The sequence below is a fragment of the Rhinichthys klamathensis genome, unplaced genomic scaffold (genome assembly GCF_029890125.1).
Source record: "Rhinichthys klamathensis goyatoka isolate OS25496 unplaced genomic scaffold, OSU_Roscu_1.1 h1tg000387l_1, whole genome shotgun sequence".
Taxonomy (NCBI): Eukaryota; Metazoa; Chordata; class Actinopteri; order Cypriniformes; family Leuciscidae; genus Rhinichthys; species Rhinichthys klamathensis.
In genome coordinates, this window is record NW_026606891.1 from 325,933 (window position 1) to 352,308 (window position 26,376).

At 37.9% G+C, this 26,376-nt stretch overlaps 1 protein-coding gene across 1 annotated transcript in view; it reads left to right on the forward strand.

The window, feature by feature from the left end:
• The window catches only part of ush2a (Usher syndrome 2A (autosomal recessive, mild)), a 236,098-nt gene that overhangs the window by 48,555 nt on the left and 161,167 nt on the right, over nt 1-26,376 (forward strand). The window contains exons 14-21 of the mRNA XM_056234074.1: nt 2,495-2,678; nt 4,659-4,822; nt 6,381-6,539; nt 7,727-8,224; nt 9,454-9,732; nt 11,788-11,957; nt 16,709-16,853; nt 22,557-22,787. Of these exons, the coding sequence (XP_056090049.1) occupies nt 2,495-2,678; nt 4,659-4,822; nt 6,381-6,539; nt 7,727-8,224; nt 9,454-9,732; nt 11,788-11,957; nt 16,709-16,853; nt 22,557-22,787 (1,830 nt within the window). The remainder of the gene's footprint in view (nt 1-2,494; nt 2,679-4,658; nt 4,823-6,380; nt 6,540-7,726; nt 8,225-9,453; nt 9,733-11,787; nt 11,958-16,708; nt 16,854-22,556; nt 22,788-26,376) is intronic.

The following is a 26,376-nucleotide window of genomic DNA, read 5'->3' on the forward strand; positions in this document are numbered from 1 at the left end:
GCGCATCACATTTGAAGTGTCTGAGTAAACATCTTTTGAATTACAAAGCACTCTCTTCCTTTCCTTAACTAATGACTCCCTCGCATTTTGTTCTTGGCTCTGCAAGCTGTTGCATTGTTTTGTTTTTCCTTTTTCCCTAGATTGTGCCTGGGAATTGAATGTGTTTGGCAGTCACTTTGGCCGATGGCGTTTAACTAGCATAGCTACAGGCCATTCCTCATGTACCCTCAATCAACCCCCTTAGTGGTTGTTGGGCCAGCGCTGGCCTCATGACTCAAGTGCACTTCAGGGGGTGGAAATGTTTGCACTTCTCTTATTTTTTGCAGCATAGTAAGTGCTAGAAGTGCACTGCCAGGGGTCCAAGTGTCACTGTGGCAGGACCAACTGTAACAGCTGGTCCCTTTGTGTTCGTAATTAAGATTAACCCTCACTGTTTCACTGTTTACTGTAAAACCAACTTGGACTTTTATACGCCAAGCACAGTCTTCCAAGGAAGTTACTGTAGAGATGTGTCCCTATTTGTAATTTGGATAGTTGATACTGTATGCTAATGCTGTATTATCCAATAAAAAGGTTGTTAAACAACCATTAAACCCTGATGATAAAACAACGCAGACTAGTTTAGACCAGATTAAAGAACAAATTAAAGAAGATTTTTGTAGGCCAACCCAGAAGTTGCATTACCCTGGATACCCTGGATTTTTTTTTTTTCTATTGGCTTTTGAATTATTGCAGAAAATAAGCTCTGTGACCAACACATGTTTATGACATTTTGTTCATCAAGATAATCATCACAATTAACACAACATTTATGAATTTTAAGCCTATAATCTGCAGAGGTAAAAAGCTAGTTAGGCTGTAAACTAATTACACCACGGCATGACTTAACAACTCTTTTAATCTTTATTTATCTACAAGTTGGAAAGTTTGAGTTATAATAGTTTGCAATTGAGTGAGTATAAACACAACAAAGCTATAAAAGTGAACAAGTGAGTAAATTATGTTTAATATCCCCGACAACCACTGTAGTCACAGTGGGGTATTATTTTATGCCATATAATGAAGTGTAAAAACATCTTGAGCTTGTGTTAACTACAGATCTTAATAATGAAATAAAAATGCCACTTATGTGTATAAGTGTCATTTTTATTTCATTATTAATATCTGCAAGTACAGTTAAAAAAAATAACATTTTAAAATTTGAAGTACACTACAAGTTCACATTGTATAGAATTAGGCACTCTTCTTTTCAACAAGGGTAGCCATTGGTGGGCAACCGACCTGAAAATGCCCAAAACATCGTTTTTTTGCTGGTATTTAGAAATATAGCTTTGTCTGGTCATTTTAGATGTAAGCTTAAGCCAGTTTAGCTATGCTATTTTTTACAGCAGGGAAACCATGCTCACCAACATCCACCAATGGGCCTATGCATATGATATGAGGGCGCTAAGCTCGCACGTTAACCAGACAAGGATGTACGGTCATTCCTCCCCTAGCTCGTACCTCCCCACACATGATGAAATAATGCGGACGTACCTGCTGCTCACCAAAGCCTCGGCCGCCCATGCCGGCACATAAAAGCATGTGTACGGAGAGTGGGGCTGGCAGGAGTAAATTGAAAGCACAGGGAGCGGGGGGAGATCCATTTGGTGGAGGGTGGGGGGGACTGATGACTGTGTTTCTGCAGGCCCTCCCCAGGCTCCCCCTCACGAAGCCCCTCTGTCGTATTTCACCGGAGGGGAAGCAGCCTGTGATTGAAACATCTCAAACTCAGCGCCCCCTGTCTGATTGATGAGCGCAGGAGCCTGACGGAGCCCTTGAGATTCAACTCGTACTTTATTCTTAAGAAGATATAGACAGTAAAGTAGACCAGCACACTCTTAAAGGAATATTTCGACCACAAAATTAATACCTACTTGATTTTCTTTCTTCTGTGAAAGCCAAAAGGAGATTTTAGTCAGAATGATGTACTCTACTTATCCCATTAAAGGGATAAGTCACCTAAAAATGAAGATTCTATCATCATTTACTCTCCCTATGGTCATTTCAAAACTTTATGACTTTCTTTCTTCTATGGAACACAAAAGTATTTTGGATAATAATTTGTCAATGAAAGTCACTGGTGTTCAAAACAACATTGGACCCCATTGACTTTTTCTCTGAAATTACATATAAAGATGTACTTAAGTCCTACTTAAATGGGTAAAAAAAAGAACTCTTAAGTTCAACTATCTGCATTTAAAATACATTTAAATTGTAATATATTTTCATATCATTGTAAATAACTTGCAATTATGTGTTTGAAAACATTACATTAATTTGCACTTTTCATACTCTTTTTAAAAGTGTGTTTAAGTGTACCTCTTTTTCTCAAGGAAATGTTGACAGATTTTTTTATTTTCATAGTGATAAAAAAAAGAGGAAGTAAATCAGAGAGCACACAATAAACTGCATAATGAGTCTGTTTGTGTTTCTTCACATCCTGTCATTGCAGGTTTCTTCCTGTCCGAGGCGGGTATGAGCGAGTGTGAAGTGTGTGAATGTCACTCGGTCGGAGCAGTGGGGCAGGTGTGTGCTGCCCACTCAGGGCAGTGTGTGTGTGCTCACCCATCACTGACCGGTCGCAGATGCGACCAGTGCCAGGATCTCTTCTTTGGCTTTGATCCAAGTGCTGGCAGGTCAGTGCTATAGTCTAACACCATTATTTCGGTCATGTTCGAGAAAGACGTTTTCATTTATTGACATGCAGCAAGATATATCTTCAAGTTAAATAGAACAGTGTAAATCACCGCCAAAAATGACTCCAGACCTCCCACTCGTCACCGAGACTGAACACTGGTGAATAAAGCCCATTTAGAAAACCATGCACATCACTTTTCATAGCGATTTGAGCCAGTTAGCTGCTTACTGGCCCACGGGTTCAGACAGAGCCAGCAAAGGTCAAATTAGCCATTAAAGTCTCCCGCCTCTAAACGAGGCTGCATTTTAATGCTCTCTGCATAGTTGATTTGTTGGATACATCAATTAGGTTGTAAATACATCATATGTTAGCTGTCTTAATGATATACTCCAAAGCAGCTCCCCAGCTTGAACATATGGCCTAAGTTGGGGATGGAAAACTTGGCATTCTCAGGAGTCAGTGGATTGGAAAATTATTTTTCATGTTTTTTTTTTTTTCGTTTTCTACATACGGCAGATTTTCTTTTGATTATTTTTATATTTAAGTCTTGGTGGTTTGGTTGGAGTCTCATTGAATGACCTTCCTGAAGGCTTGTAGGAGATAGATAACTACTCCAGCCATGCTGGGTGAAGAAAAGGAACAGTGGGGGACATCGTCAGCGCTTCCCATATTAACCATCGTTTACCTTTTAAGTGAAGAAAAAAAAAATATGATGTTGGGATGCGCAGTAGGTAGGGAGAACATTAATTGTTGGCTGGTGAGATGCAAATAGCATGAGTGCGTGTTTTCAATGCATCAACAACAGGGCTACCGGACATCACAAATTGTTAATCCATACGAGTCGTGACAGATCACTGCATACGCAATCCATCCAGCTGCACTCGTTCGCCCGGTAAGGATGAAAAATGAACTATTTAAACTGATTAGAGGGGAAGCTTGAACTGCATCAGGAGATCCTACACAATAAAGATTTCTTTATCTAAATATTATAAACTCATTTGTCCGCCCCGGAATCAATAAGACAATGCATCTTATTTTGTTTTCTTATATTGGGTCGTCCGCTGCGGACCACCTAATAGAGGTAGTTAAAAACCCACAATATGGTTAGGGAAGATTAGCCATCACAGCAAATGACAAACATAGGCTACAGGAGAATGGTGCTTGGCTAATCATTTAACCTTGGAGGGAAAAAAGTTTTATTTAACAGAAGTGTAGGTCATATTCATATCTGCTCACTGTTTTTTCTTGTTGCCAGTCAAACTTGCTCAATTTCTTGTCTGCAAACTTTCCAGCTCTATTTGCAACACCTGTTCTAGACAAACGTCGAGGCGCAATCTGGAGTCATTTATTTGATAGCTGCAAGCTACTGATATATTTCAAATATGGAGAATGTAAGCATGTGGAACATCGCAATATTGGTACTGATCACAGAATTTGATTCCTCTACTGGCTTCATTTTTGCATGACGGGGGAAGGGAAAAAAAGTTCACTGTCTCCTTCCGAGGAGTCAAGGTCGAACCACATTAGGAAACGGGTGGCTTTGCCCAAAACACCCCTCTAGTTGACAGAACAAATTTTCAGCTCATTAAGAGTCTGTGGCTTTTATCAGCTGCTTTCGAGGGTGTCAGGCGCTTGGCCCCCACATCACCCGCTGCTGGCCCCTCAGGGCCTTTCCTCCTCCATCCCCTACACCCCTCCCAGAAGTGTCACTGACAGGTGCATCTGTGAATGCCTCCATTTAGTCCTTCCCTCACAGTCACACACGCACTAACACGCACACATTCACTTTGTGCAACTCTTCGTATCTTAGCCAGTTGGAGAGACTCACAGTTTTTTGTAAATAAAACTGGACTTGTTACTTTTGGTTAATTACCTGATTTCATGTCCTCTACAGATATAGACAATGTCATAAGAAGTGATACTGTTTTTTATCTTATGAAAATGGTTTTTGTGTCTCTTGTGATCTTCATGTGTCTAGGTGTGAGGCGTGTGGATGTGATCCTGTGGGGGGATTCAATGGCACATGCCACCCCCAGACGGGGCAATGCTTGTGCAAGCCTTATGTGACCGGAGATAAATGTGACGCCTGTGTGGAGGGAGCCAGTCACATGAATCCAAACAACTACCTGGGCTGCAGTAAAGGTCAGAATCAATATATACTTGAGGAATAGTTTTAAAGCAGTGTTATTTTAGTATTATTTATGTACAATTATTGTATTTATCAATATATTATTACTTTTTTTACTTTTTTTTAATTTTAGGAATTTTGTTATGTGCTTTTGTATTTTTTTTTTGTATTTTTAAATATACTTGATTTAATTTTGTTTTAGTTTTAGTATTTTTTGTACTTTATTTTAGTAAGTTGACAAGACAACATTTGTAATTTTTTGTTTCATTTAAGGTTTTCATCTAATATTTATATTTTATTTCAGCTCAATTTCAGTTAATGAAAATTATTTTTATTAATTTTAGTTTTACTTAACTGTAGCAACACTGATTAATAGGCAAAATTTTAATATTTATTCACATAAACATGTATATTTTAATAACTCATAACTGATTTCAATAGTTTTACGTTAGCATGTTGATAAGCTAATATAACAATACTGCAATAAGCATAACAACACATGCACAATACAAATAATACATTTTATTGACACCAAGCTAATTTTTATCAATAATTTTTCAGTATTAAATTACCACTAAATTAAGTTTATTTCTAATCAGCATGATCCCATGAAATGAAAATTGGAGTTTTTGTTGCTTTCATTTTGTGTTCATGTTGAGCTCTGGGTGGCAATTGGTTTTGAAGGAAGTAGCTGGAATTTATTAATTTGAAAGTATATCTTCAATGCTCTCGTCCAAGGTACAAGATTTCAAGCGTGATGGAAATTATGACAGAAATTAAAGCTAGTGGCGAGCCCTTCGATATATACTACTCCAACTTTGGTTTTCAATAGGAAATACTTCAACATAGAAAAGAAAGCTTTTCAAACCATGTCACGGTTCCGGAACCAAATCGCCTTAATGCTTAAATAGTAAAATTATTTGGCTCAAAAATGGGAAAATGCCTCTTATAGATCATATCAGAGAGTTTCTTTATTGTAGTGACTGTAATTTAAATGCAGATTTCTTCAATATAGTCAAATTGCTTTCTAGGTTTAACGCAAGAGACACGCATACCTAAGGTCAAAACTCACTGCCGTTGCGCAAATGCTGTGATATTTACGCTGGACTTATTACATACTTTATTCAAAATACTTACATGAGCTGACACTCAAATTTAATCATGTTGCATCCTTGTGTTTTAGCTGAACATTTCTATATCTTTGTCTACATTTCTGATCATTTCTATATCTCTCTCTCATGATCTTATACCCTTCCTTGGTTCAGTGCATATCTGGTCTATAAACATTAAGCATGTATACTGAAAGGTGACCTGTTTATGGGTCTGTATGTGTTTAGAGCATACAGCACTTAACCTCAGAGTCTCTTAAAGCCCTAATGTGTCTCTCCAGTACAGTGTTTTTATTAAGTTAGCATTATTTACATGTAACAAATGATTGTTGCTCTTGTATATTCATAGTCCATTTTCCTTGTTAGCTAGCAGATGTGGTGCTTTAACCTTGTCACTTCCACCTTTAGTTCTTTTTCACGGATTTATCAGCAATATGCATTGTCTTAAACCACTCCTGTTCAGATCCCCGACAGCAGCCTCCTCCCCTCGGCCGGGTTCTGAACTCCACGACCATAGAGCTGAGCTGGAGAGCCCCTGACTCCCCCAACAGCAATGCACTGACGTACACTCTGCTCCGAGATTCAGAGATCATCCAGACCAGCTATAGCCAGCACCCGTTCGGTTAGTCAGACTAATGCAGATTTTCTGAACGTCAAATGTTTTATGGTGCTGCCATAATGTCTTTGCCTATATATAATATAATATAATATAATATAATATAATATAATATAATATAATATAATATAATATAATATAATATAATATTATATAATATATAATATATAATAATATAATAATATATAATATAATAATATATAATATAATATAATATAATATAATATAATATAATATAATATAATATAATATAATATAATATAATATAATATTGTGTTCTGGAATTAAATGATACATAAACTCTGTGCCCTAATCAAATGTGATGCAATAATATTGATAGATTAAAATGATATCATAGAGAAGACCCTGGAGACTCTGATTACTGTGTTATTTTTTACCTTTTTATATCAAGGCGATTTTAGTTCATATTTCAAAATGTCATGTGGTGCGAATCCCCCAGAACAATATTTCTTATGAATTATTAATTCATGATTTATGCTATATATGATTTTTATATTAATTCATGATTTATGCTATATGCTATATATTTTTCACTCACATTCAAAGTATTGGGAATTATGTTTTTACTTGATGGTGACACCTCAGTAAATTAAAACTTGAAAGTATGAATGTTTTTTAAAAACTTTATTAAATAAACATGTACACAAAGAGTACATTTCTAAGAACATGGCAAAGTTTGGGGTCAGTAATATTTTATTTTTGAAATAAATTAATACTTTTACTCGGCAAGGATGCATTAAATTGATCAAAAGTGACAGTAAAGTCATTTAAAATTTACAGAAAAATGATATTACCAATAAATCAACTTTTCAACTTTCTATTCATTGAATCCTGATATAGTGTGTCATGGTTTCCAAAAAAATATTAAGCAGTACAATTGTTTTCATTATTGATTTAAAAAAAATATATATTCTTGAGCATCAAATCAACATATTAGAATGAGATCAGTTAAAATACTGACATTTTAAAATATATTAGAATAAAACAGTTAGTTTAAATTGTAATAATATTTCACAATATTAAATTTTTTACTTGGCCTTAAAAAAAACATTAATAGGCCTTGATGACCAAGAGACTGACTCCCGAACTTTTGAATGGTAGTGATGTCATTGTTCCACTAACATTTGTCATCCATCTAATTTGACAGCTTCCTTATTCTCTTTCTCATACAGGAACTATGCATTACACAGATGCCGATTTGTCTCCTTATACAACATACTCTTACCAGCTCATCACCAGTAATATTCGTGCTAACACCAGCAGTGCCGCGGTCAGATTACGCACCCTGTCTTCTGTACCCGAGCAAGAGGAGCTCCAATTAAGCCTTGTGGGTCGAGCCAAACCCACCAGCGCCTCCTTTAACTGGACAGAGCCCTTGAACACCACTGGTCCGATGGACAGCTATACCCTGAGCTCGATACATGATCTGACCGGAGAAGAGAGGATCCACTACACAGGACTTCAAACAGAGGCTACTGCTGAGGAGCTGCAACCATTCACTCGATACAACTTCAGTCTGCAGGCTTGCACTAACGGAGGCTGTGCTCGCAGCGAGAGTCTGATCGTACTCACCGCTCAGATACCTCCCCAGCAGCAGCCTGCACCCAGAATCACAACCCTAGGGTCCTCTCAACTCAAAGTGGACTGGGAACCACCAGTGTTACCCAACGGTATTGACACCCTTAGAGCATTTTTCACTGTTTTTAAACTGGGGCACACATTAAAGCATGGGTATATGCCAGTGGTTCTCCAACACAATATTTGATTAGCCCCTCATATATGCCATAATATTTTTTCGAGATTGTGCTGTTGTAATTACGACAAAGTTGCTTGTTTTCAAACTGAGGTTTTTTTTACAGAATCTAGAATAATCAATATATTCAATTAATTGGCCACAATTATTTTTGTAATTTCAGGTTTCTTTTTTTTCCTTTTTACATTTTAATTAAATAATTTTAAGTCATTCTGCAGCTCCCATAGAAATGTGATGAGGCCTCCTGCTTGAGAATAAACGCACCATTTTAAAAAGTCATGGGGAATGCGTTCCCATTGTTATAATGATCGCTACCCCCTGATTTTTACATATTTTTGGGGTATTTTGTTTCATTTTGTGTCCTTTTTTTTTTGTCTTTCACCAGACCTAATATGATGAAAGATGTTAAACTTGTTGAAACTAATGTTGTCTTTTTTCATTTAAATAGTCACCAAATATATCTCTCCTTTTTTTAATTTAGAGGGAGTATGATTTTGTTAGACATCATTTATTTAACAGTGAATCTTAAATGCACGTGGCAGAGCTGAAATGCTCTTCTGCTCTGTCGTAGCTTCCTTTTTAGCTGTCTCCAGCTACATCATTACAATAATGAGAAATACTATTATAGAGATGCCATTTGATCTCAGCCGGGATGAAAATTAATTCCTTACGAACTTTAATCTACAACCAAGAGGCTTGATTAAGGCTCAGCCCATGCTTCATTTCGCAATATAAACTGATGGGACTGTGCGCCGCAAAGAAACATTTCACATTTAAAACAGTTGATTGCTGCATACAATTATGTATTGTGCCTCGCGCCATTGAAAGCGTCGCAAAATAGCCCTCTGTATATCAATGACTTTTAATGCCAGTTATCATGCTTTTTGCCAAATTAGCTCATTAACATGGACCATTATAAAGTGCCCTTAGAGGATTCTCTCAATGAATTTCCTCTCCGTTTAATTGTGTCTATCTGATTCTCTCTGTCTGCCTCTCTTTTCTACATAATTTCATGCAGCAGCTGTAATTGTGTAATTGTCAATGGCCGGTCTTACATCTCAATATCTTCTGCCTCTTTCTGAGGCTTAATAAGGGATTGTGGAAGAAGGTATTGGCATATATATGTCTTTTTCTTTCTTTCTCCAGGTATAATTATCAGGTATGAGCTCTTTATGCAGCTGCTGAACGAGTCGCAGAGAAATGCCACCAGTCACAGTCCAGAGCAAAGGGTTTTCCTCAGTAGTGGCTGGTTGAACCCACGGCCATCAATGAGTTCAGCCAATGAGAATGCTCTAACTCCACCTGAGAGCAGTGCGGTGGTGTCGAATCTAGAAGCATTTTCCACCTACCGCTTCAGAGTGCTCACAGTTAACATGGCCGGCAGTACCTTGTCAGAGTGGGTAGTGGGACGTACCGCAGAAGGAGGTCAGTTGAACACACTTTGACCTATCAAAGAAAGCCATTTAAACAAAAACCAAAGCTAAACTAGGATGACTGTAACTATAAATGATATGAAACTTTGTATTACATTTTAAAAATCACTTTGGTTGGGGGCGGCTCTTTTCATTTTGTTTTATATCCGAGGAGATTATGAAACAAATTATCTTGAACAATAATCACAACAGTTTGAAATAAACAAGTATAGCATTTCATAGGCCACAAACGCGGCTCCATCCCGCAGAGAAAATCCTGTATCTTCAGTCTTTATTTAGATGGGAGCCCTGGAGAATTGATTTTGAGAAGATGCTTATTAAGCAGAGAAAGAATAGGTGGCTAGTGTTACAGCGTAGAATGACAGTTCCTGAAAAACGGAAATGAGGAATTAGCATAAACATGTGAGGGATTGTTTATGTGGGATACATTTTCACCACAAGTGCTTCACAGGAAGGAACCCATCCAGGCTTTCTCTTTTATTCAAAGAGAAGACAGCTGAAGCTCCATTTAGTGTTTCTGTCAACTTCCTCTCTATATTTTGACACTTGGAGGGAGGTGTACTTTATATTTTTATATCTGGCCATGTTTTTGTTTGACGAGATGCACTCGAGTTTGCGCATTTTCTTGTCAAAGGTTGTGTCAAGAGGACAACCCAACAGCTGTTTGAAGTGAGTCAGGATTAATCAGTGTAGAGCAGAATCATTTTGGCAGTTATTTAATAAAGAAATTAAAATGTATTATGCTATTCAATGGAATAATTATGGAATAATAATATTTTATTGATGTATTTTTTCCATTATTTAGTGTTGTTTTCCAGTAAAAATACATAATACCTTACCCAGCCATTAAATATATTAATAATAGTATTCAGTTTTCTTCTGAGACAAAAATTTTCAACTTTAACCAGAGCTTTATTGCTACAAGCACCAAACTCGGCACAGGCCTTGACTGTTCTGAAGTTTGTTGCTATATCTTTTTTTAACTGATCTGACTTATGGTTTTCTTATAAATTATGATCAAAACTTAAGGTTTACAGTGGCTATAATACTATTTCTGTCCTATAAAGGGGCCACAGGATAATACACCTATTATATGAACCGTTTACATCAGTTAAAATGACAAATAAATGTATACTCTGAGAGCAAGTAGAGTAGATACATTGCACAGACAGGTAGGATTCATTTACACATGCAATCGCTCTCTCACCAATGCATTCAAATAAATGTTATCTTACTGTACTAATTTATCTGTATCTGATTTAGAACGAATTCGATCCAAGTTCAAATTCTGGCTAGAGGTTCGGGCTTCCAAATCCAACATCAACATTTGTTCTCTAGTTCTTGATCTTATTATTCTTTTTTTTTTTTTTGCATGTTGTTAGGTTTGTGCTTAAAATAATGAAAAACAAAATGAAGAAACTTAATTCCAGTATTCTCTCAAACTAGTCTTAAAAGGGTCATCGGATGCCCTTTTTCCACAAGTTGGTATGATTCTTTAGAGTGTTCATGTAAAGTTTGTTATATACTTTGGTTAAAATTCCTCAATGGTTGTGTAAAACAACACCCTTTTTACCTCCTCAAAAACAGCTTTGTTCACAGTGACATGTTTCGGTGCATGTCTCTTTAAATGATAATGAGCAACTGCTCACCCCACCCCTCTGACAGAAGGGTGGAAACGGCTGAGGGCAGAAATATGCTAATACGGGACAGGCCGTCAGTGGTCGTGAGCGGAGCATGAGCATTATGACATCATAGTGCTCAGAAAATCCAAACGGCCTGATTATTAAGAGTGTTTAGACTTTTTGAGGATTAAAAAAAAAGAGTGAATGGATTTTTTTCATGGTATGGTGGTTGTGTCCACACACTGCAAAGACACATTTATATGCAAACACCATATAAAAGTGAATTTTGCATCCGATGACCCCTTTAACAGCCCAAATTTTGCAAATTTGCTTCACTGGTAAATTAATTTGCTGAAAAACAAGACAAAAATGCTGATTAGGAAAATGTTTTATTGTTTTGATTAATTATCTTTTCTGCTCCACAGTGCCAGAGTACATGCCCCCTCCTCAGGTGTCTCCTGTGTCCTCATCCTCACTCAGAGTGAGCTGGGAGACGCCACAGGACAACGATGTCAGGGGCGAAGTGACTGAGTACAGAGTCAACCTTCACCAAGAACAAATGTCCAATCCATACGCTCCACCTATAGTATCTCAGGTATCCATTGCAGCACATTAAACTTTTTTCCTGATAGAAAAGGGCCACTGCCAGAATATTTCTGATCTGTTGGCATGTCTCTAAAGCACTGGACTGTGGCTATATTGTCCTGTACTTTGCCTCATGCATCACACAGAACACCTTCCCATTGCTCCCGTTTTTCAAGTTTTTCTCTTCCAAAAAAGAAGTTTTCATAGAAATGCAAAAATCGTTTTTTTTTTTTTACCCCAATAACCTTCATTTCTGTCCAGTTTCATATTTCCATAGCTTGTGGCCTGTGTCCCAGTATGCATGTGGCGTGGGCTGAACTGTCCACAAAGGTCTCCTCTCTTACTCATGTGAATCTTTGTGTTTCTTTTTCTTCGTTCGGGTAGCAAACCTTTAAAGGTTAAAGTAGTGTCATCTCCTGCATGTTAGTCTGTATTTAAAGCACTGTTTTCCATATCAGAATCACCTTCCCTGTCTTTGTGGCAAATGTTTCAAGGATGTTTTTTAAGATTACTTTTCTTGAACAATCCTCTTTTTAATTGGATTTCATTATCTTAGATTTTAATTAGCTTGATAAGTGTATGTTAGCATTGATGTTTTCCATCAGTAACCTACAGATATGCAGTTTTTTTATAAATATGTCAGGTCAGGCAGGTATTGAAAGCTCTGGGGGTGTGATCTATGCGGTGTGTGTCTGAGCGGTTGTAAGAACTGTATAATTACCATATAATTTACAGTATGAAATAGTAAAAGGACATTCTCCATATGTGATACATCACATATGATTATATTTTACATAAATTATTTTGTTATCAGCAATGTACATTAGGGTGTTTGTTACATTTTCTGTTATTTATTTCATTGGATAAAATATCACAGAATCTGACACTGTGTTTTTTACGGAGAATTGCTGCCAACCACTGCTGCCTTTTCCTTAAATTTAACAGAATATATATATATATATACACTCACCGGCCACTTTATTAGGTACACCTGTCCAACTGCTCGTTAACACTTAATTTCTAAGCAGCCAATCACATGGCGGCAACTCAGTGCATTTAGGCATGTAGACATGGTCAAGACAATCTCCTGCAGTTCAAACCGAGCATCAGTATGGGGAAGAAAGTTGATTTGAGTGACTTTGAACGTGGCATGATTGTTGGTGCCAGAAGGGCTGGTCTGAGTATTTCAGAAACGGCTAATCTACTGGGATTTTCACGCACAACCATCTCTAGGGTTTACAGAGAATGGTCCGAAAAAGAAAAAACATCCAGTGAGCGGCAGTTCTGTGGGCGGAAATGCCTTGTTGATGCCAGAGGTCAGAGGAGAATGGCCAGACTGGTTCGAGCTGATAGAAGGGCAACAGTGACTGAAATAACCACTCGTTACAACCGAGGTATGCAGCAAAGCATTTGTGAAGCCACAACACGCACAACCTTGAGGCGGATGGGCTACAACAGCAGAAGACTCCACCGGGTACCACTCATCTCCACTACAAATAGGAAAAAGAGGCTACAATTTGCAAGAGCTCACCAAAATTGAACAGTTGAAGACTGGAAAAATGTTGCCTGGTCTGATGAGTCTCGATTTCTGTTGAGACATTCAGATGTTAGAGTCAGAATTTGGCGTAAACAGAATGAGAACATGGATCCATCATGCCTTGTTACCACTGTGCAGGCTGGTGGTGGTGGTGTAATGGTGTGGGGGATGTTTTCCTGGCACACTTTAGGCCCCTTAGTGCCAATTGGGCATCGTTTAAATGCCACGGCCTACCTGAGCATTGTTTCTGACCATGTCCATCCCTTTATGGCCACCATGTACCCATCCTCTGATGGCTACTTCCACCATGTCACAAAGCTCTAATCATTTCAAATTGGTTTCTTGAACATGACAATGAGTTCACTGTACTAAAAGGGCCTCCACAGTCACCAGATCTCAACCCAATAGAGCATCTTTGGGATGTGGTGGAACGGGAGATTCGCATCATGGATGTGCAGCCGACAAATCTGCGGCAACTGTGTGATGGCATCATGTCAATATGGACCAAACTCCCTGAGGAATGCTTCCAGCACCTTGTTGAATCTATGCCACGAAGAATTGAGGCAGTTCTGAAGGCAAAAGGGGGTCCAACCCGTTACTAGCATGGGGTACCTAATAAAGTTGCCGGTGAGTGTATATTGTTTCTATATTCTATTTACTAAGTCCAGCTTAATTTTACTTGAATTAGTTGTTAGTTTAATTAAACTAATTAGAATTAGTTTTAAAGTAGCTACTCCAACTTTGTTGTATAATGCTGCCTTCACATGCCATCGGAAATTTCCTACTTCCCACTTTTGAAGTTGTGATTATGAGCTTGTCGCAACGCAACGTGCTTTGTTGTCGGAAAGAACAGGAATCATGCAGTACACCAGGTTTATTCTTATTTATTAGGAAAAAAGCCAAAATGATATTTAGCGTCCCATTCATTGGCAAGCATATAAACATTGACCAGGCTATCTAGTCAGCTCGTTGACAATTCTGGAATTTCGGTCAAATACAGGCTATTTTCGTTGTGTATAACATACTAGTCGCTTCAGATGATTATTCATATATGTAAGTATGCACTACTGTAACAACAAGACATGGTGATGTAGCTGTTCTGTTTAAAAAAACTAATGCCTCTAAAACTAACTAAACTAAAAATAAATTTTAAATCTGTTCAGCATCCTGCAACAAATATTTTTAAAGTTTCTAGACAAGTTTAAGTTAAAGTGAGCAGGATATATAAAAATTTAGCGCATGGCTTCGGCAGGCGTGTATTATGATATCAGCGGTGATATCAGAGTCCTCCCCAGCTCTACAGCACCCCACAATTTTCCAATGCATATCTGTGGTGAAAAATGGAACTGCAGTGCACTCTAATTGAGAGCCATTGGGGCAGATTTCAGACTGCCCCACTTATTTTCATGTTACCTTGCATAAACCTCGCTCCAGACCAAGACGATATAAATTACATTCATGTGTATATTAGTCTGCACCAGGTCAATAACTAGTTGGCATTTCTGTTCTGCCTATGTGGAGTAGTGTATCAAATTAATGAAAGTATAAATCCTTTAGTTTAAACATGGTCATGTGAATAGCCTTTATATAGTTCTGTTGTATTTCTTTTATGTTTGTTCTGAGAATAGACATGACTTTCTTTTCCTCACTGGACTTCCCCCACAACATGTAATATTCTAAAACAACATTCGGAGGCAATAAATACTACTACATTAAGCCAATTCTAAGATGGCATTCTATGCCTGTGTCGTGTGTATTTAATCCTACCAATCAACGTTAGAGTGCCACCCTCAGGCTGAATAATGCCTCTGCCAAAAGTGTTCTGCAGGTGTTCAGCAATTAGAATATAATCTTACAAAATATTGATCATAAACTAGTGCTAAGACCCAGAATCTTCCCTATCTAAATTTACATTTAGGAGCCACTACTGAAAGAATAGCAGTCACAGCTGCAATCGTTCTCCCTTCCGCCATGTTTATGGCCTGCCCTACTCGGGAACTTGGGTATCAAAATTATCCCAGAGCTTCTCAGTGGTAAATACGACTTGAGAGGACGTCCATGCCCAATTTTTAACTAGAAAACTCGTATTTACGATAATTCCGCTAGCATTCGAAGGCAGCATAATAAATTGGGAGAAGACAGGAAATGGGGAGAAGAGAAGATGGAGACAAATGGCATGAACTTGATTCAAACTTTCTGTGTCCATTTGAGAACCTTGGTTTGTATGTTAACAATCAGACCTTAGCTCTGATTTTGTTGTCTTAGTTTAAGTGCCTAAAAACTGTTTTAATTCTTCAGTTTGCCGATTTTCAAACCGCTTTGTTACAATGTTGGGAGTATATTCTCCTCTCCGTGTTGAGTGGATTGAGAAATTTCCATTTATTTGTCAGCAAAAGTCCGCCAGATGAGTCCGCCAGATGACTAATGATTGTATTTCCGCAGTTTTGCATCCCATGGACAGTTGAATCAACAGAGGGTTGAAAACAAAACCGTTTTTTTAAGAGCAGGTTTATCACTGAAAATTGTATTTTACTTTGTTTACTCTTTAAACAGCATTATGGCAAAAGAACACTATGATAGCAGTCTTCACCTGTACACTACTGCGTTTTGAATCAGTGGGTTGGGCAGAAGGTGCTCCTTGTTCCTCTTTTTCCACATTTCTTTCAGTTCCCCTCCCCCCTCCCCCTTTCTCTTTGGCCTAAAACACTGTGTTCATAGCCATCCAGTTAAAAATAAAGACTAAAAACACAGAGGTTATTCAGATTTTCCGTTGCGGTGTTTCCATATTTACGATTCTTTGCAGTCTTTAGCCACTGCCTATGACACTCTAGATCCTTTACCAGAAACCAAAATTAACTCCCGCTAAGCGTTACTCTTTAAATTATTGCAACTGGGAACAATACAAGTCAACAACATTATGACTAGAGTTTGCTACGAAGTATTTCCTACTCGAGTAAGGTGGTATTTGACTCTGGTCAAGCCTATTCAATATGAGCAGGCTGGGAGTGGCTTTGGACGGCAACATGCCTAGTGCATTATGGGTGCTGAAGACAACAGCACGTTTTCTCTTTTCATGTAGCACTGATAAAAAAAAAAAGAAAAAAGCCTTTCTACCACACAGGCAGCCAAGTTGTATTGAAAGCCCACTTGGCCAGTGGTGAATTACCACTTTAAGTGTGAAAATGTGAGTATCTCTGTGTAATATGTGTGTTTTCATGTTTCAGGTGTTGTACAGTGGATCAGCACAGGAGCGGAGCTGCACTGCAGGAGGACTGAAGGCCTATGAGGAGTACAGTTTTACTGTGACCGTGTGCAACAGACAGGGCTGCGTGAGCAGTCCACCTGCGTCAGGTCGAACTCTGCCCTCCGGTCAGTACCATCCCTAACATCTACATCCAGTGTACCGTACAAGCTGCCATTTATGTAATATTTTGAGGTCTACGTGTACGTTCTAAATCTTTACTGCAGCTCTCAATCACTTTCAGATCTTCAACTGATTGATTTAAAATGATCTATCAACAATGCTACTTCAACCCTAATACAAGAACCAATCCTGTTCTACTTTTTAAAACTTCACAGTTAATAATGGAGTACACACACAGTATGCATGTGCGTGCACTCAACATCCAATTACGTGTGCCAGCTTCGATACATGTTGTCGTCGAAAGGAGAAAGACCTGAATAGGTGTTAATTCTTATGTTAATATTAATGAAGTACCTTTAATGGAAAGTGTCTGTCATTGCTCATAGTCAGTTTGTTGAATAGGTCTCCCTCAGTGAGGGCTGGGACTGACCACCTTTAATTGTGTACGTAAACCCATCGGTGAACTGGAGCACATATGGTCTGCCCTGCTCTCAATTGAGAGAGGAAGTCTTTTATCTCAAAGGAATACAAACTAAAGCTATTTTAGATTAGGTTATCTCTATCATTTTCATACTTTAAAATTGATGAATTTTGAATAGTCAAGCAGTCAGAGGAAGGAAGGTTCGTTCTTTACGCAATTTCTAAAAATGTGTCATCAAGAACACCATTTTATTTTTTTATCAGGCTTTTCTGCTCTCTCTTTCTCTCTCGCTCACTCAGTTTTCCCCTTTATGTAGTGGCTATAGATTTTAGTTTTGTTCATATATAAATGTTATTTTTTATTTAATTTATTTTGAGGACCAAGATTTTGCACAATAACAAAATTGTAGAAAATACATTTAAACATTTTTTTCCAAGATTGCATATGCTCGATTAATGTGATATTAAAGGCACAATATGTAAGAATTTTTCGCCACAAGAGGGCGCAGTTTCCAATAATAACAAAGGCGTAGGTTTATGACGCAGTGATGAGCTGAATGATTGGACTTGCTGTCAAGCTGATGGATCTAATAATGTTTATGGATGAGTGCAAACATTCATGTTTTTTAACATTACAGTGGTATTAAGCAGGTCGCGATTGCTAAAGAGACATATTACACGCGAGTCCCGCGGATATAAAGGAATAAGAACATTTAATTCTACCGAACTACCCGCAAGTGCTGGATTACTCACACAGGTCAGTTTATTAAACTTTGTGAGGTAACGCAGCGCTGCTTCACTTGGTCTAACGTTACACTATCACACTAAACAGCATTTAAAAGTCTGTTGAAAGTTATAATGTTATACTACGTGTTAGTTCGTTTGCTATACGAAACTAGCAGTAAGCTAGATCAACATTAGAATAACATACTGACCATATTCTAACATTTCATCATGTTGAGCTAACGTTATATAACATTGATTTGTTTTATGTACATTTGCTCACCTGTCTAATAAAGCTGTCAAGTCGTGAAGCTCTGTCGAGTCCAAGTTAGTCGCGGACGTGGAGCTCTCGGCATCTCAAAAACGCCACGCTGATATTGATCCTCATTTTAGTTCTCCTTGTTTGTACCAAAGTCTGCTTGCCATGGTCTATGTTTTAAAGAAACAAGAACTGCGTGCCGCTAAACGTTACGCACTACGCAGTTGTCCACGTCTGTCTCCATGGTTACGTCATGGCTATGGCAGTATGAACGGAAACCGAGGATAGCGTGGATATTGCGTCATTGACAGGCGACATTTTTTTCCGGGACGGCCACTTATTTAAAATTGGAATTTCTCTGAAATAAAAAAATCTTTGGAGACTTTTGGGATATTGTAAGTACACAACTGCAGGAAATATATCACACTGTGCAAGTGATTTTTGGATATTTTATTACAAAATTCTTACATATTGTACCTTTAACTGAATAATAAAAGTAACAGTTTTTTTAAATGCATAAAAAGTGTTACACATGGATTAAACAGTGGGTAAATGTTGTATTAGGCAGTAAAAAAAACCCCTCTGTTTTAGACCATATATTTGTGGCCAATCTTGTATATACTGTATAGCTTACCTCGTGTATATATAGCTTAGCCTTTCCAGATTCGGCCTTTTCTTAATTTTACAGGAAGGAAATGTGTACTTCCTGACAATGACCAGCCTCATTTCCCTTTTGAATTCTTTCCCTTTGCCTTTATTTTGCCATTTACACGTCGGCTCACGTGAAGGCTTAATGAGTTAAACCAACCCCTCAGACAGGATTCTCCACTCCGCTTCTAACTACTTCATTTGCGGACCAAGCCGAGAAATTCATTGTGCGGCAGTAAAAACAATTTACTGTTAATTACAAGGAGAAAAATGTGCCGTGGCGTTCTCCCCGATTGCAATGAATCACCGCACACTCCCGGAGATTTATAAGGAATATGTAAGTAGGATGAATTAGCAGGGTTTAATAACAGAGGCACAAATCATGCAGCCTTCAAGGGCCTTTAATTGATACAGTGGAATGTGATGGGCATGAATCAGTCAGGCTCGCAGCGCCGCTGTAACATATGGTCAGCTCAATATGCTGCGGCCGACAGAGCTGCCGATGTCATCGGCTCTTCCATATGGCGGAAGGGTTTTAACGCTTTGCGTCTGTTTATAGAATTATTACTGAAGATTTTTTTGTTGGCATAGGGTATCGGTAGTTATATTCTTACACAAATATTTGCTTTGATTTTTGTATTTATATTGACTTGCACATCTGTTTTTATTGTGTGTGTATGTGTTATTTTTTGGTTTAATATTGTGTTGCTCTTTTTCTCTTTATTTTTTCATACGAAAGCCCATTTTACGACCACTTAAGCTGAATTTGCCGTGTCTCCAATTCATTAATATTCTGCTCCCACACAAGCTGCTCTTAACGTCCTTACACACCTCCCATACATTTGAACAAACAGCACGTTGACTAGCCCAACACAACCTGTTGTCTGGCCCTCTCAAGACTATGTCTCCCTCAAGCCTTGTTTGCGCCCATTTCTCTGCCAGGATTTAATGTTGATGATTGCAATTTATTTGAGCCTTACCTCCATTTTATGACTGTCTGTATACACAATGCACATCACTATTACATCAATGCACTATTAGACAGAATTACCATCTGTTCAAACCGAGAAGTCAGCATCTGCTTTCTCCGACTGGAATGACATCAGATTGCTTTAAATAGCACACCACTGAAATTAATGGAGACACTTAGGTTATTCATCTCTTCATAGCAGAATAATTGAACTGTAGATGAATGTTTCTCATAGCTATAGACACAGTAGTTGAAATAAACACTCTTTGTTTCCAATAATTTGGACTTTATGAGTCCGATTTGTCCCTTAATTCACGTTCTTTAAGACAATATTTAATTGTTTTTGATTTATCTTCACTAATATGCGCCACAATGTCAGTTTTCATTGAACAGACCGGAAAGATCTCAGCAAGCACAATATTTGATATTTTGTGCCTGGTAGCGGTCAAGGTTTTGGTTCCATATAATCAATGAAAATTACATTAATCAACCAGGCAGAATGTGACAAAGATCAAAGAAATTTATGCATGCATAGCAAGAGAGTAACTATTTGAAATCATTGTACACAATCCATTTAATTGTTGGTTGGTAAGCTGCCATGATTGGTTCAAATGCAAAACATACACAATTTATAGCCCTGTCAGATGCAAGATTCATTTGAAAACATTTTTTCTTTTTTTTTCTTATGTACACTCCCGTTCAAACGTTTGGGCTCTGTAAGGATGTTTTTGAAAGAAATCTCTTATGGTCCCCAAGGCTACCTTTTATTTGATCAAAAAACAGCAAAATCATTAATATTGTGAAATATTATTACTATCTGAAATAACGTTTTTCTATTTTAATGTATGTTAAAATTAAATGTATTCCTGTGATGGCAAAGCTGAATTTTCAGCATCCATTACTCCAGTCTTCTGTGTCACATGATCCTTCAGAAATAATTATAATGATTCTAATATTATAATCTATATTTTCAGTATTCTTTGATGAATAGAGAGTTATAAAGAGCAGCTTTTATTTCAAATAGAACACTTTTGTAACATTATACAGTAAATGTCTTTACTGTCACTTTTGATAAATGTAATGGAATGTCTATATATATATATTGGTATACTGTGTGTGTGTATATATATATATATATATATACACACACACACACATACACAGTATACAAATATCCATAATCCCTCCAAAATGCAAGTGTTTAGTCTGCCCCTCCTTTCCTTTTCTTTCTGTGTAAAAGGTCCCATAATTCTCTTTTGAGCGCACATGCCCTCTCTGATGAGGACATAAGCCTGTAGCATTTTAAAAAGGAAGCACACTGCCGTTATTGATCTTGTTGAAATGTGAACAGCTAATCAAGAGTTGATGGTAATGTTTTATGTATATTACATCCATAAAGACAAGCAGAACAAGTGTACCCCGCCTGTACACATCACATTGACTCGAAAAACGGAGTGCATATATTCCCCCCACATGAGAAGGTTAGGCAATTATGCATAAATCAATACTTTTCCTGTTACAGAAATAAGTATTATAGTTCCACTGAAAAACGTCAGGCCGTATAAATACAGAAAACATTCATGCCAGGCTGTAATTGGTGCTAGACATGCCTGTCTTTGACTTAGTCATTAATATGATGAAGACAATATTAACCTTTTTGCTGAGCCATGTCAAAAGATAAAATGTGCTGGTTTGAAAAAGGAAACATAAATTGTTTAACCAAGCTCAATCCAGCTGCACTACTGTATTGTTTTAATTTACCCTATAATAGACTAAGAAAAGTTTTTTTTTGTTCAGGGATTTGCTGGAAGACCCATCAAATTAAAAAAGTAAAAACCCAAGAATCCAAATTTTTACTTTAAGACCCATCAAAATAAAATAATTAAAAACTCAATATTGAAAATGCTATAATTGACTTGCCCTCATTTCATTCCAAACCTATATGACTATCTTTTATCAAACTAAAAATGATTTTTTTTTGTAGAATATTCTGGACACTCTTGTTTAATATTATGACCGTTTTGATTAATTAAAAAGATCCTACTAAAAAAGAACAATTCATTTTAAAATTGCTGCTTTTGTCATGAACGACAAAATTCATAACTCCTTTTGCTTTCTACAGAAGAAAAAGTTATACAGGTTTGGAAACAACATGAGAGTGCGTAAATGAACTGTCCCTTTAATTCCACTACCTGCAGACTCTTACCGAATAATCACTTCTCTTGTAGTACTTAAGGGCACGTGAAGCCACGTCAGTCACACTTCATTTTTACCGCCTTATGTTTTAAGGCAAAAACGATAAACGTCCAGCGAGACTTCACACAAATCCTATTAAATCAGCGGGAGGGATTTGAAATGATATCAGAGTTTCAATTATATAGACTCAAGTGCTATTGATTGAGTGTAATTTATGACTTGTGTGCCGTGATGGGCCTTGGAAGACAACACGTCCATTCCCTATGGAGGGTTTTTATTAGCGCTGCTGGTGTGGACGGCCTGACAGGCAGAGTGAGCTAAATGCACAGAGGATGTGTCAGGCCGAGGTAATTTACTTCCTCTCAGCCTACATGAGAGCCCCATTAGATCATTACAGCAGCATGCATGAAACTGAGCTATGACTATAAATGCACATCTCTTTTTTTTTTATTCTCAAATCTCTCCATCCTTTCCTCTTTTCTGTTATGATAGTTCCGGCAGGTCTGAGGGCCCCTGCATTAAGGCCGCTGAATGTGACAGCGATGAAGGTTTCCTGGGATGCCCCGGCCGAGCTCAACGGGCCTCCACCTCTGTACCACGTGGAGCGGACGGATGTGTCTTTGTCTGATGCCCAGGGCCAGGTTATAAAGGGGAGACGCTTCACAGGGAGTGGCTACTTCAGATTTCCCAGCTCTACTTTGCCTGTCAACACTGACTTCACAGGTACAGGGTCTCATCGATGCTCTGTGTGCCTTAAAATGCATGATTGATTGATTGATTGATGCCATTTTAACAAGTAAATGTGATATGCAGATCAGTACCCATTTTATTTACATAATTTGACATATTTTCAGTTGAAACTAGATATAGAACCAGGAAACAATTTGATTATTTCTTGGAATTGAGCCAGGTGATTGGAGGGAAGGGGTTAAAAAGAAATAGGTATTCATGACGTTGGTCAAAAAGGAAAGTTGTTAGGACAGACATACAAATGTTATTATATTATGATAAAGGATTTCGAAGATGATTTTTGTTGTTGTTTGGAAAAACATGCAAGGATGAATCATTCTAGATTAGTAATGTGTATTAAAGGGATGGTTCACCCAAAAATGAAAGATATGAATATATTTAGAAGAATATGGGTAACCAAACAGTTCATGGGCCCCATTGACCTCCATAGAATGAAAAAAACAAAAAACGATGGAAGTCAATGGGGCCCATCAACTGTTTGGTTACCGACATTCTCCGACATTTGTGTTCAGGAGAAGAAAGAAACTCATACAGGTTTGGAACAACTTGAGGGGGAGAAAATTATGACAGAATTTTCATTTTTGGGTGAAATATCCCCTTAAATTAAATAGGAAAAATTTTATTTCATATTGATAGTGGAGAGCAAATACTGATGTTGAAACAACAACAAACTTGCATTCTAGGTGGTACAAACATAAACAAAAAATAAAAACATATTTTCTGTCACGTTAGCAACATATAGAACTAAATTTTATGAACAAAAAGTCTTATTATCAATAGTGTAGCGATGTGCGAGTAGTTATCTGTCTATATCAGCAGGTATCAATAGTCTATTTTCGTCATTCGAAAAGGTAAACCGAAACTAGGACTGTAGATAAACAAACCATAAACAAAGCAGCGGTTGCTTACCATTTTGAATATCAATCACGCTGATCACTTTCTTAGTTCCAGTTGGCTCATGTTATTACGAAAATATTAGTGCATTTGAATGCTCAGGTAAGATGACGTAAAATTATAACAACCTTCTGTCTGTACCGTCTTGATTTCTTTGCTCGCTTTCATCACTTTCGCATTTATTCTCGTGGACTGAATCGTTCGCTAAGCTGAACAGCCAATCAGAGTTCTCTCTCTCACCGACAGCCCGACGGCGATTCAACATGCTGAATCGGCCCCAAAAAACCCGAAGGTGTCTGACTAGAGCCAACGGTGCGGAACACACCGAAAAAACTAAGCCGACCGTCCCTCAAAGCAACAAGTTTCTTCTGGTCTAGATTTAGCACAGTCACATGTATGTGTGTCCATTGTAATGTGGAAGCTCAAGACCCACCAAAATATGTTTAAGTGAAATATAAACCCATGGCAACAAAGTTCTGTTTATGTAAATAATGCATCATGTCATCGCGTTCATGGTCAGACATACAGCTGTATAATGCACATATACATTTCATTTTAAGAAGACTTGATTAAATATGTGCTCATACATGGCATTGGTCCACGTTTGGTGCAATAGAGTAGATGAAACATGTCAATAAAAGCTTGAAACATGCTTGCTCCGGCCTGGATATGAACAGTGATCCGCACTGCAAGTGTTAAACTCATTGCAGTGTTCAGGGCAGAAAAAGCTCTCATGCTCGTTCTGTGAGTATATGTAAAATGCTTTTTACAGACATATTTTCCTTATGTGTTGGTAGGTTGCCAAATGCAAAGAAGGCACTCTTACGAGCATGTCTCTGAAAGAAAACAGCGCTGAGTTGAACAGACGACAGAGATGAATGAACAGACCTGAAACAGCCTTACGTGACATTTGAATTCTGAATAATGAAGCCGCTTAATAATGAAACGAGCCGCTCTGAGATGCAGAAAACATTGTTTTTACAAGTCACACTCGTACTTCTATAAAACACGCAGCTAGCGCATATATTTATATAAATAAATAGCACAATTTGTAATTCGAAAATCGCACTAAGCAATATCACGATTTTTATTTAATGTGTTGCTATATTGTGCAGCCCTAGACTAAAGTGTGTGTGTGTGTGTGTGTGTGTGTGTGTGTGTGTGTGTGTGTGTGTGTGTGTGTGTGTGTGTGTGTGTGTGTGTGTGTGTGTGTGTGTGTGTGTGTGTGTGTGTGTGTGTGTGTGTGTGTGATTCACTGAAACGCAAATTTAGCTGCAGCCAAGTGACTTCGACCCACAGTTTGAAAACCCCTGGTCTTAAACTTCATGAACAGTTATTTCCATCTAGACTAAATGTACACTATCCTGTCATTATATTGTTTTTTGTTTGGTTCCACACAAAGTCAACATAGTTTTTCCACTCCTAAAGCATTTTCAAATGCCACTCCAACCTCATTGCTCCGCCCTAAACACTTTTTATTCATCTCTCACTCCTTTCCTCACTCTTCTCCATCCTGATGTATTAATGACTTCCATGATTAGACAAAGGACAATTATGCTTTTGTTTACAAACATAATTGGGGAATTGAGTTCCAAATGAATACAGGTTCCGGTTGATCTACTAATGTAAAAATCCTTCAGCTTGCCATTTGTTTAGATTACTTGCGATTTAATTGCGTTAAAAGCTGGGAAGGCTTTGCTTTAAGTTATCAGATTGGTCAGTGTGATGTGACAGAAGAGGCAAATGTTAGATGACCTCCTCTTTGAGTGACATGAGGATGAGATTTAGGAGTTATTTTCCTGTGATGCGGTCCATTTTTTAATGGGAAAAGCTGTGAATCACAGATGAGAACGTGGCGGCACATTAAGGACCTCCTGCCTTCAGTGAGGTTTATGTCATTTCCTCTTCTCCATTCCCCAGCCTCTCTCTGCTGAATAATCCGCAAACGAACATGAAACCATGTCATGTCGCGGGCCCTTTTTGTTGGACACATGCTCTAAGATATCTGGGAAATCTGACTTTATTTATATTAAAACGAGGCAATTAGTAGATCCTCCCTAAGAAGTCGGCGACGTTAAATTGCCTCCTTAAGGAGCGTGCATATAAATGGGTGACCCTTTGTGACCTTGCAATTTCAGGAAATGAATGGCCATTTCCCCCTCTAACTCTATTAACATTTAGCACTGCAATTTCCAGTTTTTTTCCTTAAATAATGACAAACGGATAAATCTTTATAAATCAAGCCCTGAGTTGAGTTCAGCTCACTCCCTAATTGATCAATGGCTGCAGTCAAAGTGGTGAGCTCGTCCTTGGGCCTGCTGGGATTATAAATGGCCACCAACTAATGAGGGAACCCAAAGAACAAACCAGAACGACAACACCCCTTTTAGCCGACTTTCTGTTTTTAAGCTCTCCGCACCTTTAGTTTTATTTCCAATTTTATTTTCAAATGCAGTATACGCGAGGTACTAAACAGCTAAATGTCTAGTGTTGTTGGTTTCTGTGATGCACTGCCCAAAAACACAAAGAATTCCCTGTTGAAAAGAAGCTTTTGTTTTTATCGAACTTCAAGAAATGGATAAATCGGACCAAAAAGCTCAATGGCTGAAATGAGGCATAATGACAACAACAAAAAGCAATGGACAAATAGCATGCTCAGGGACAAATA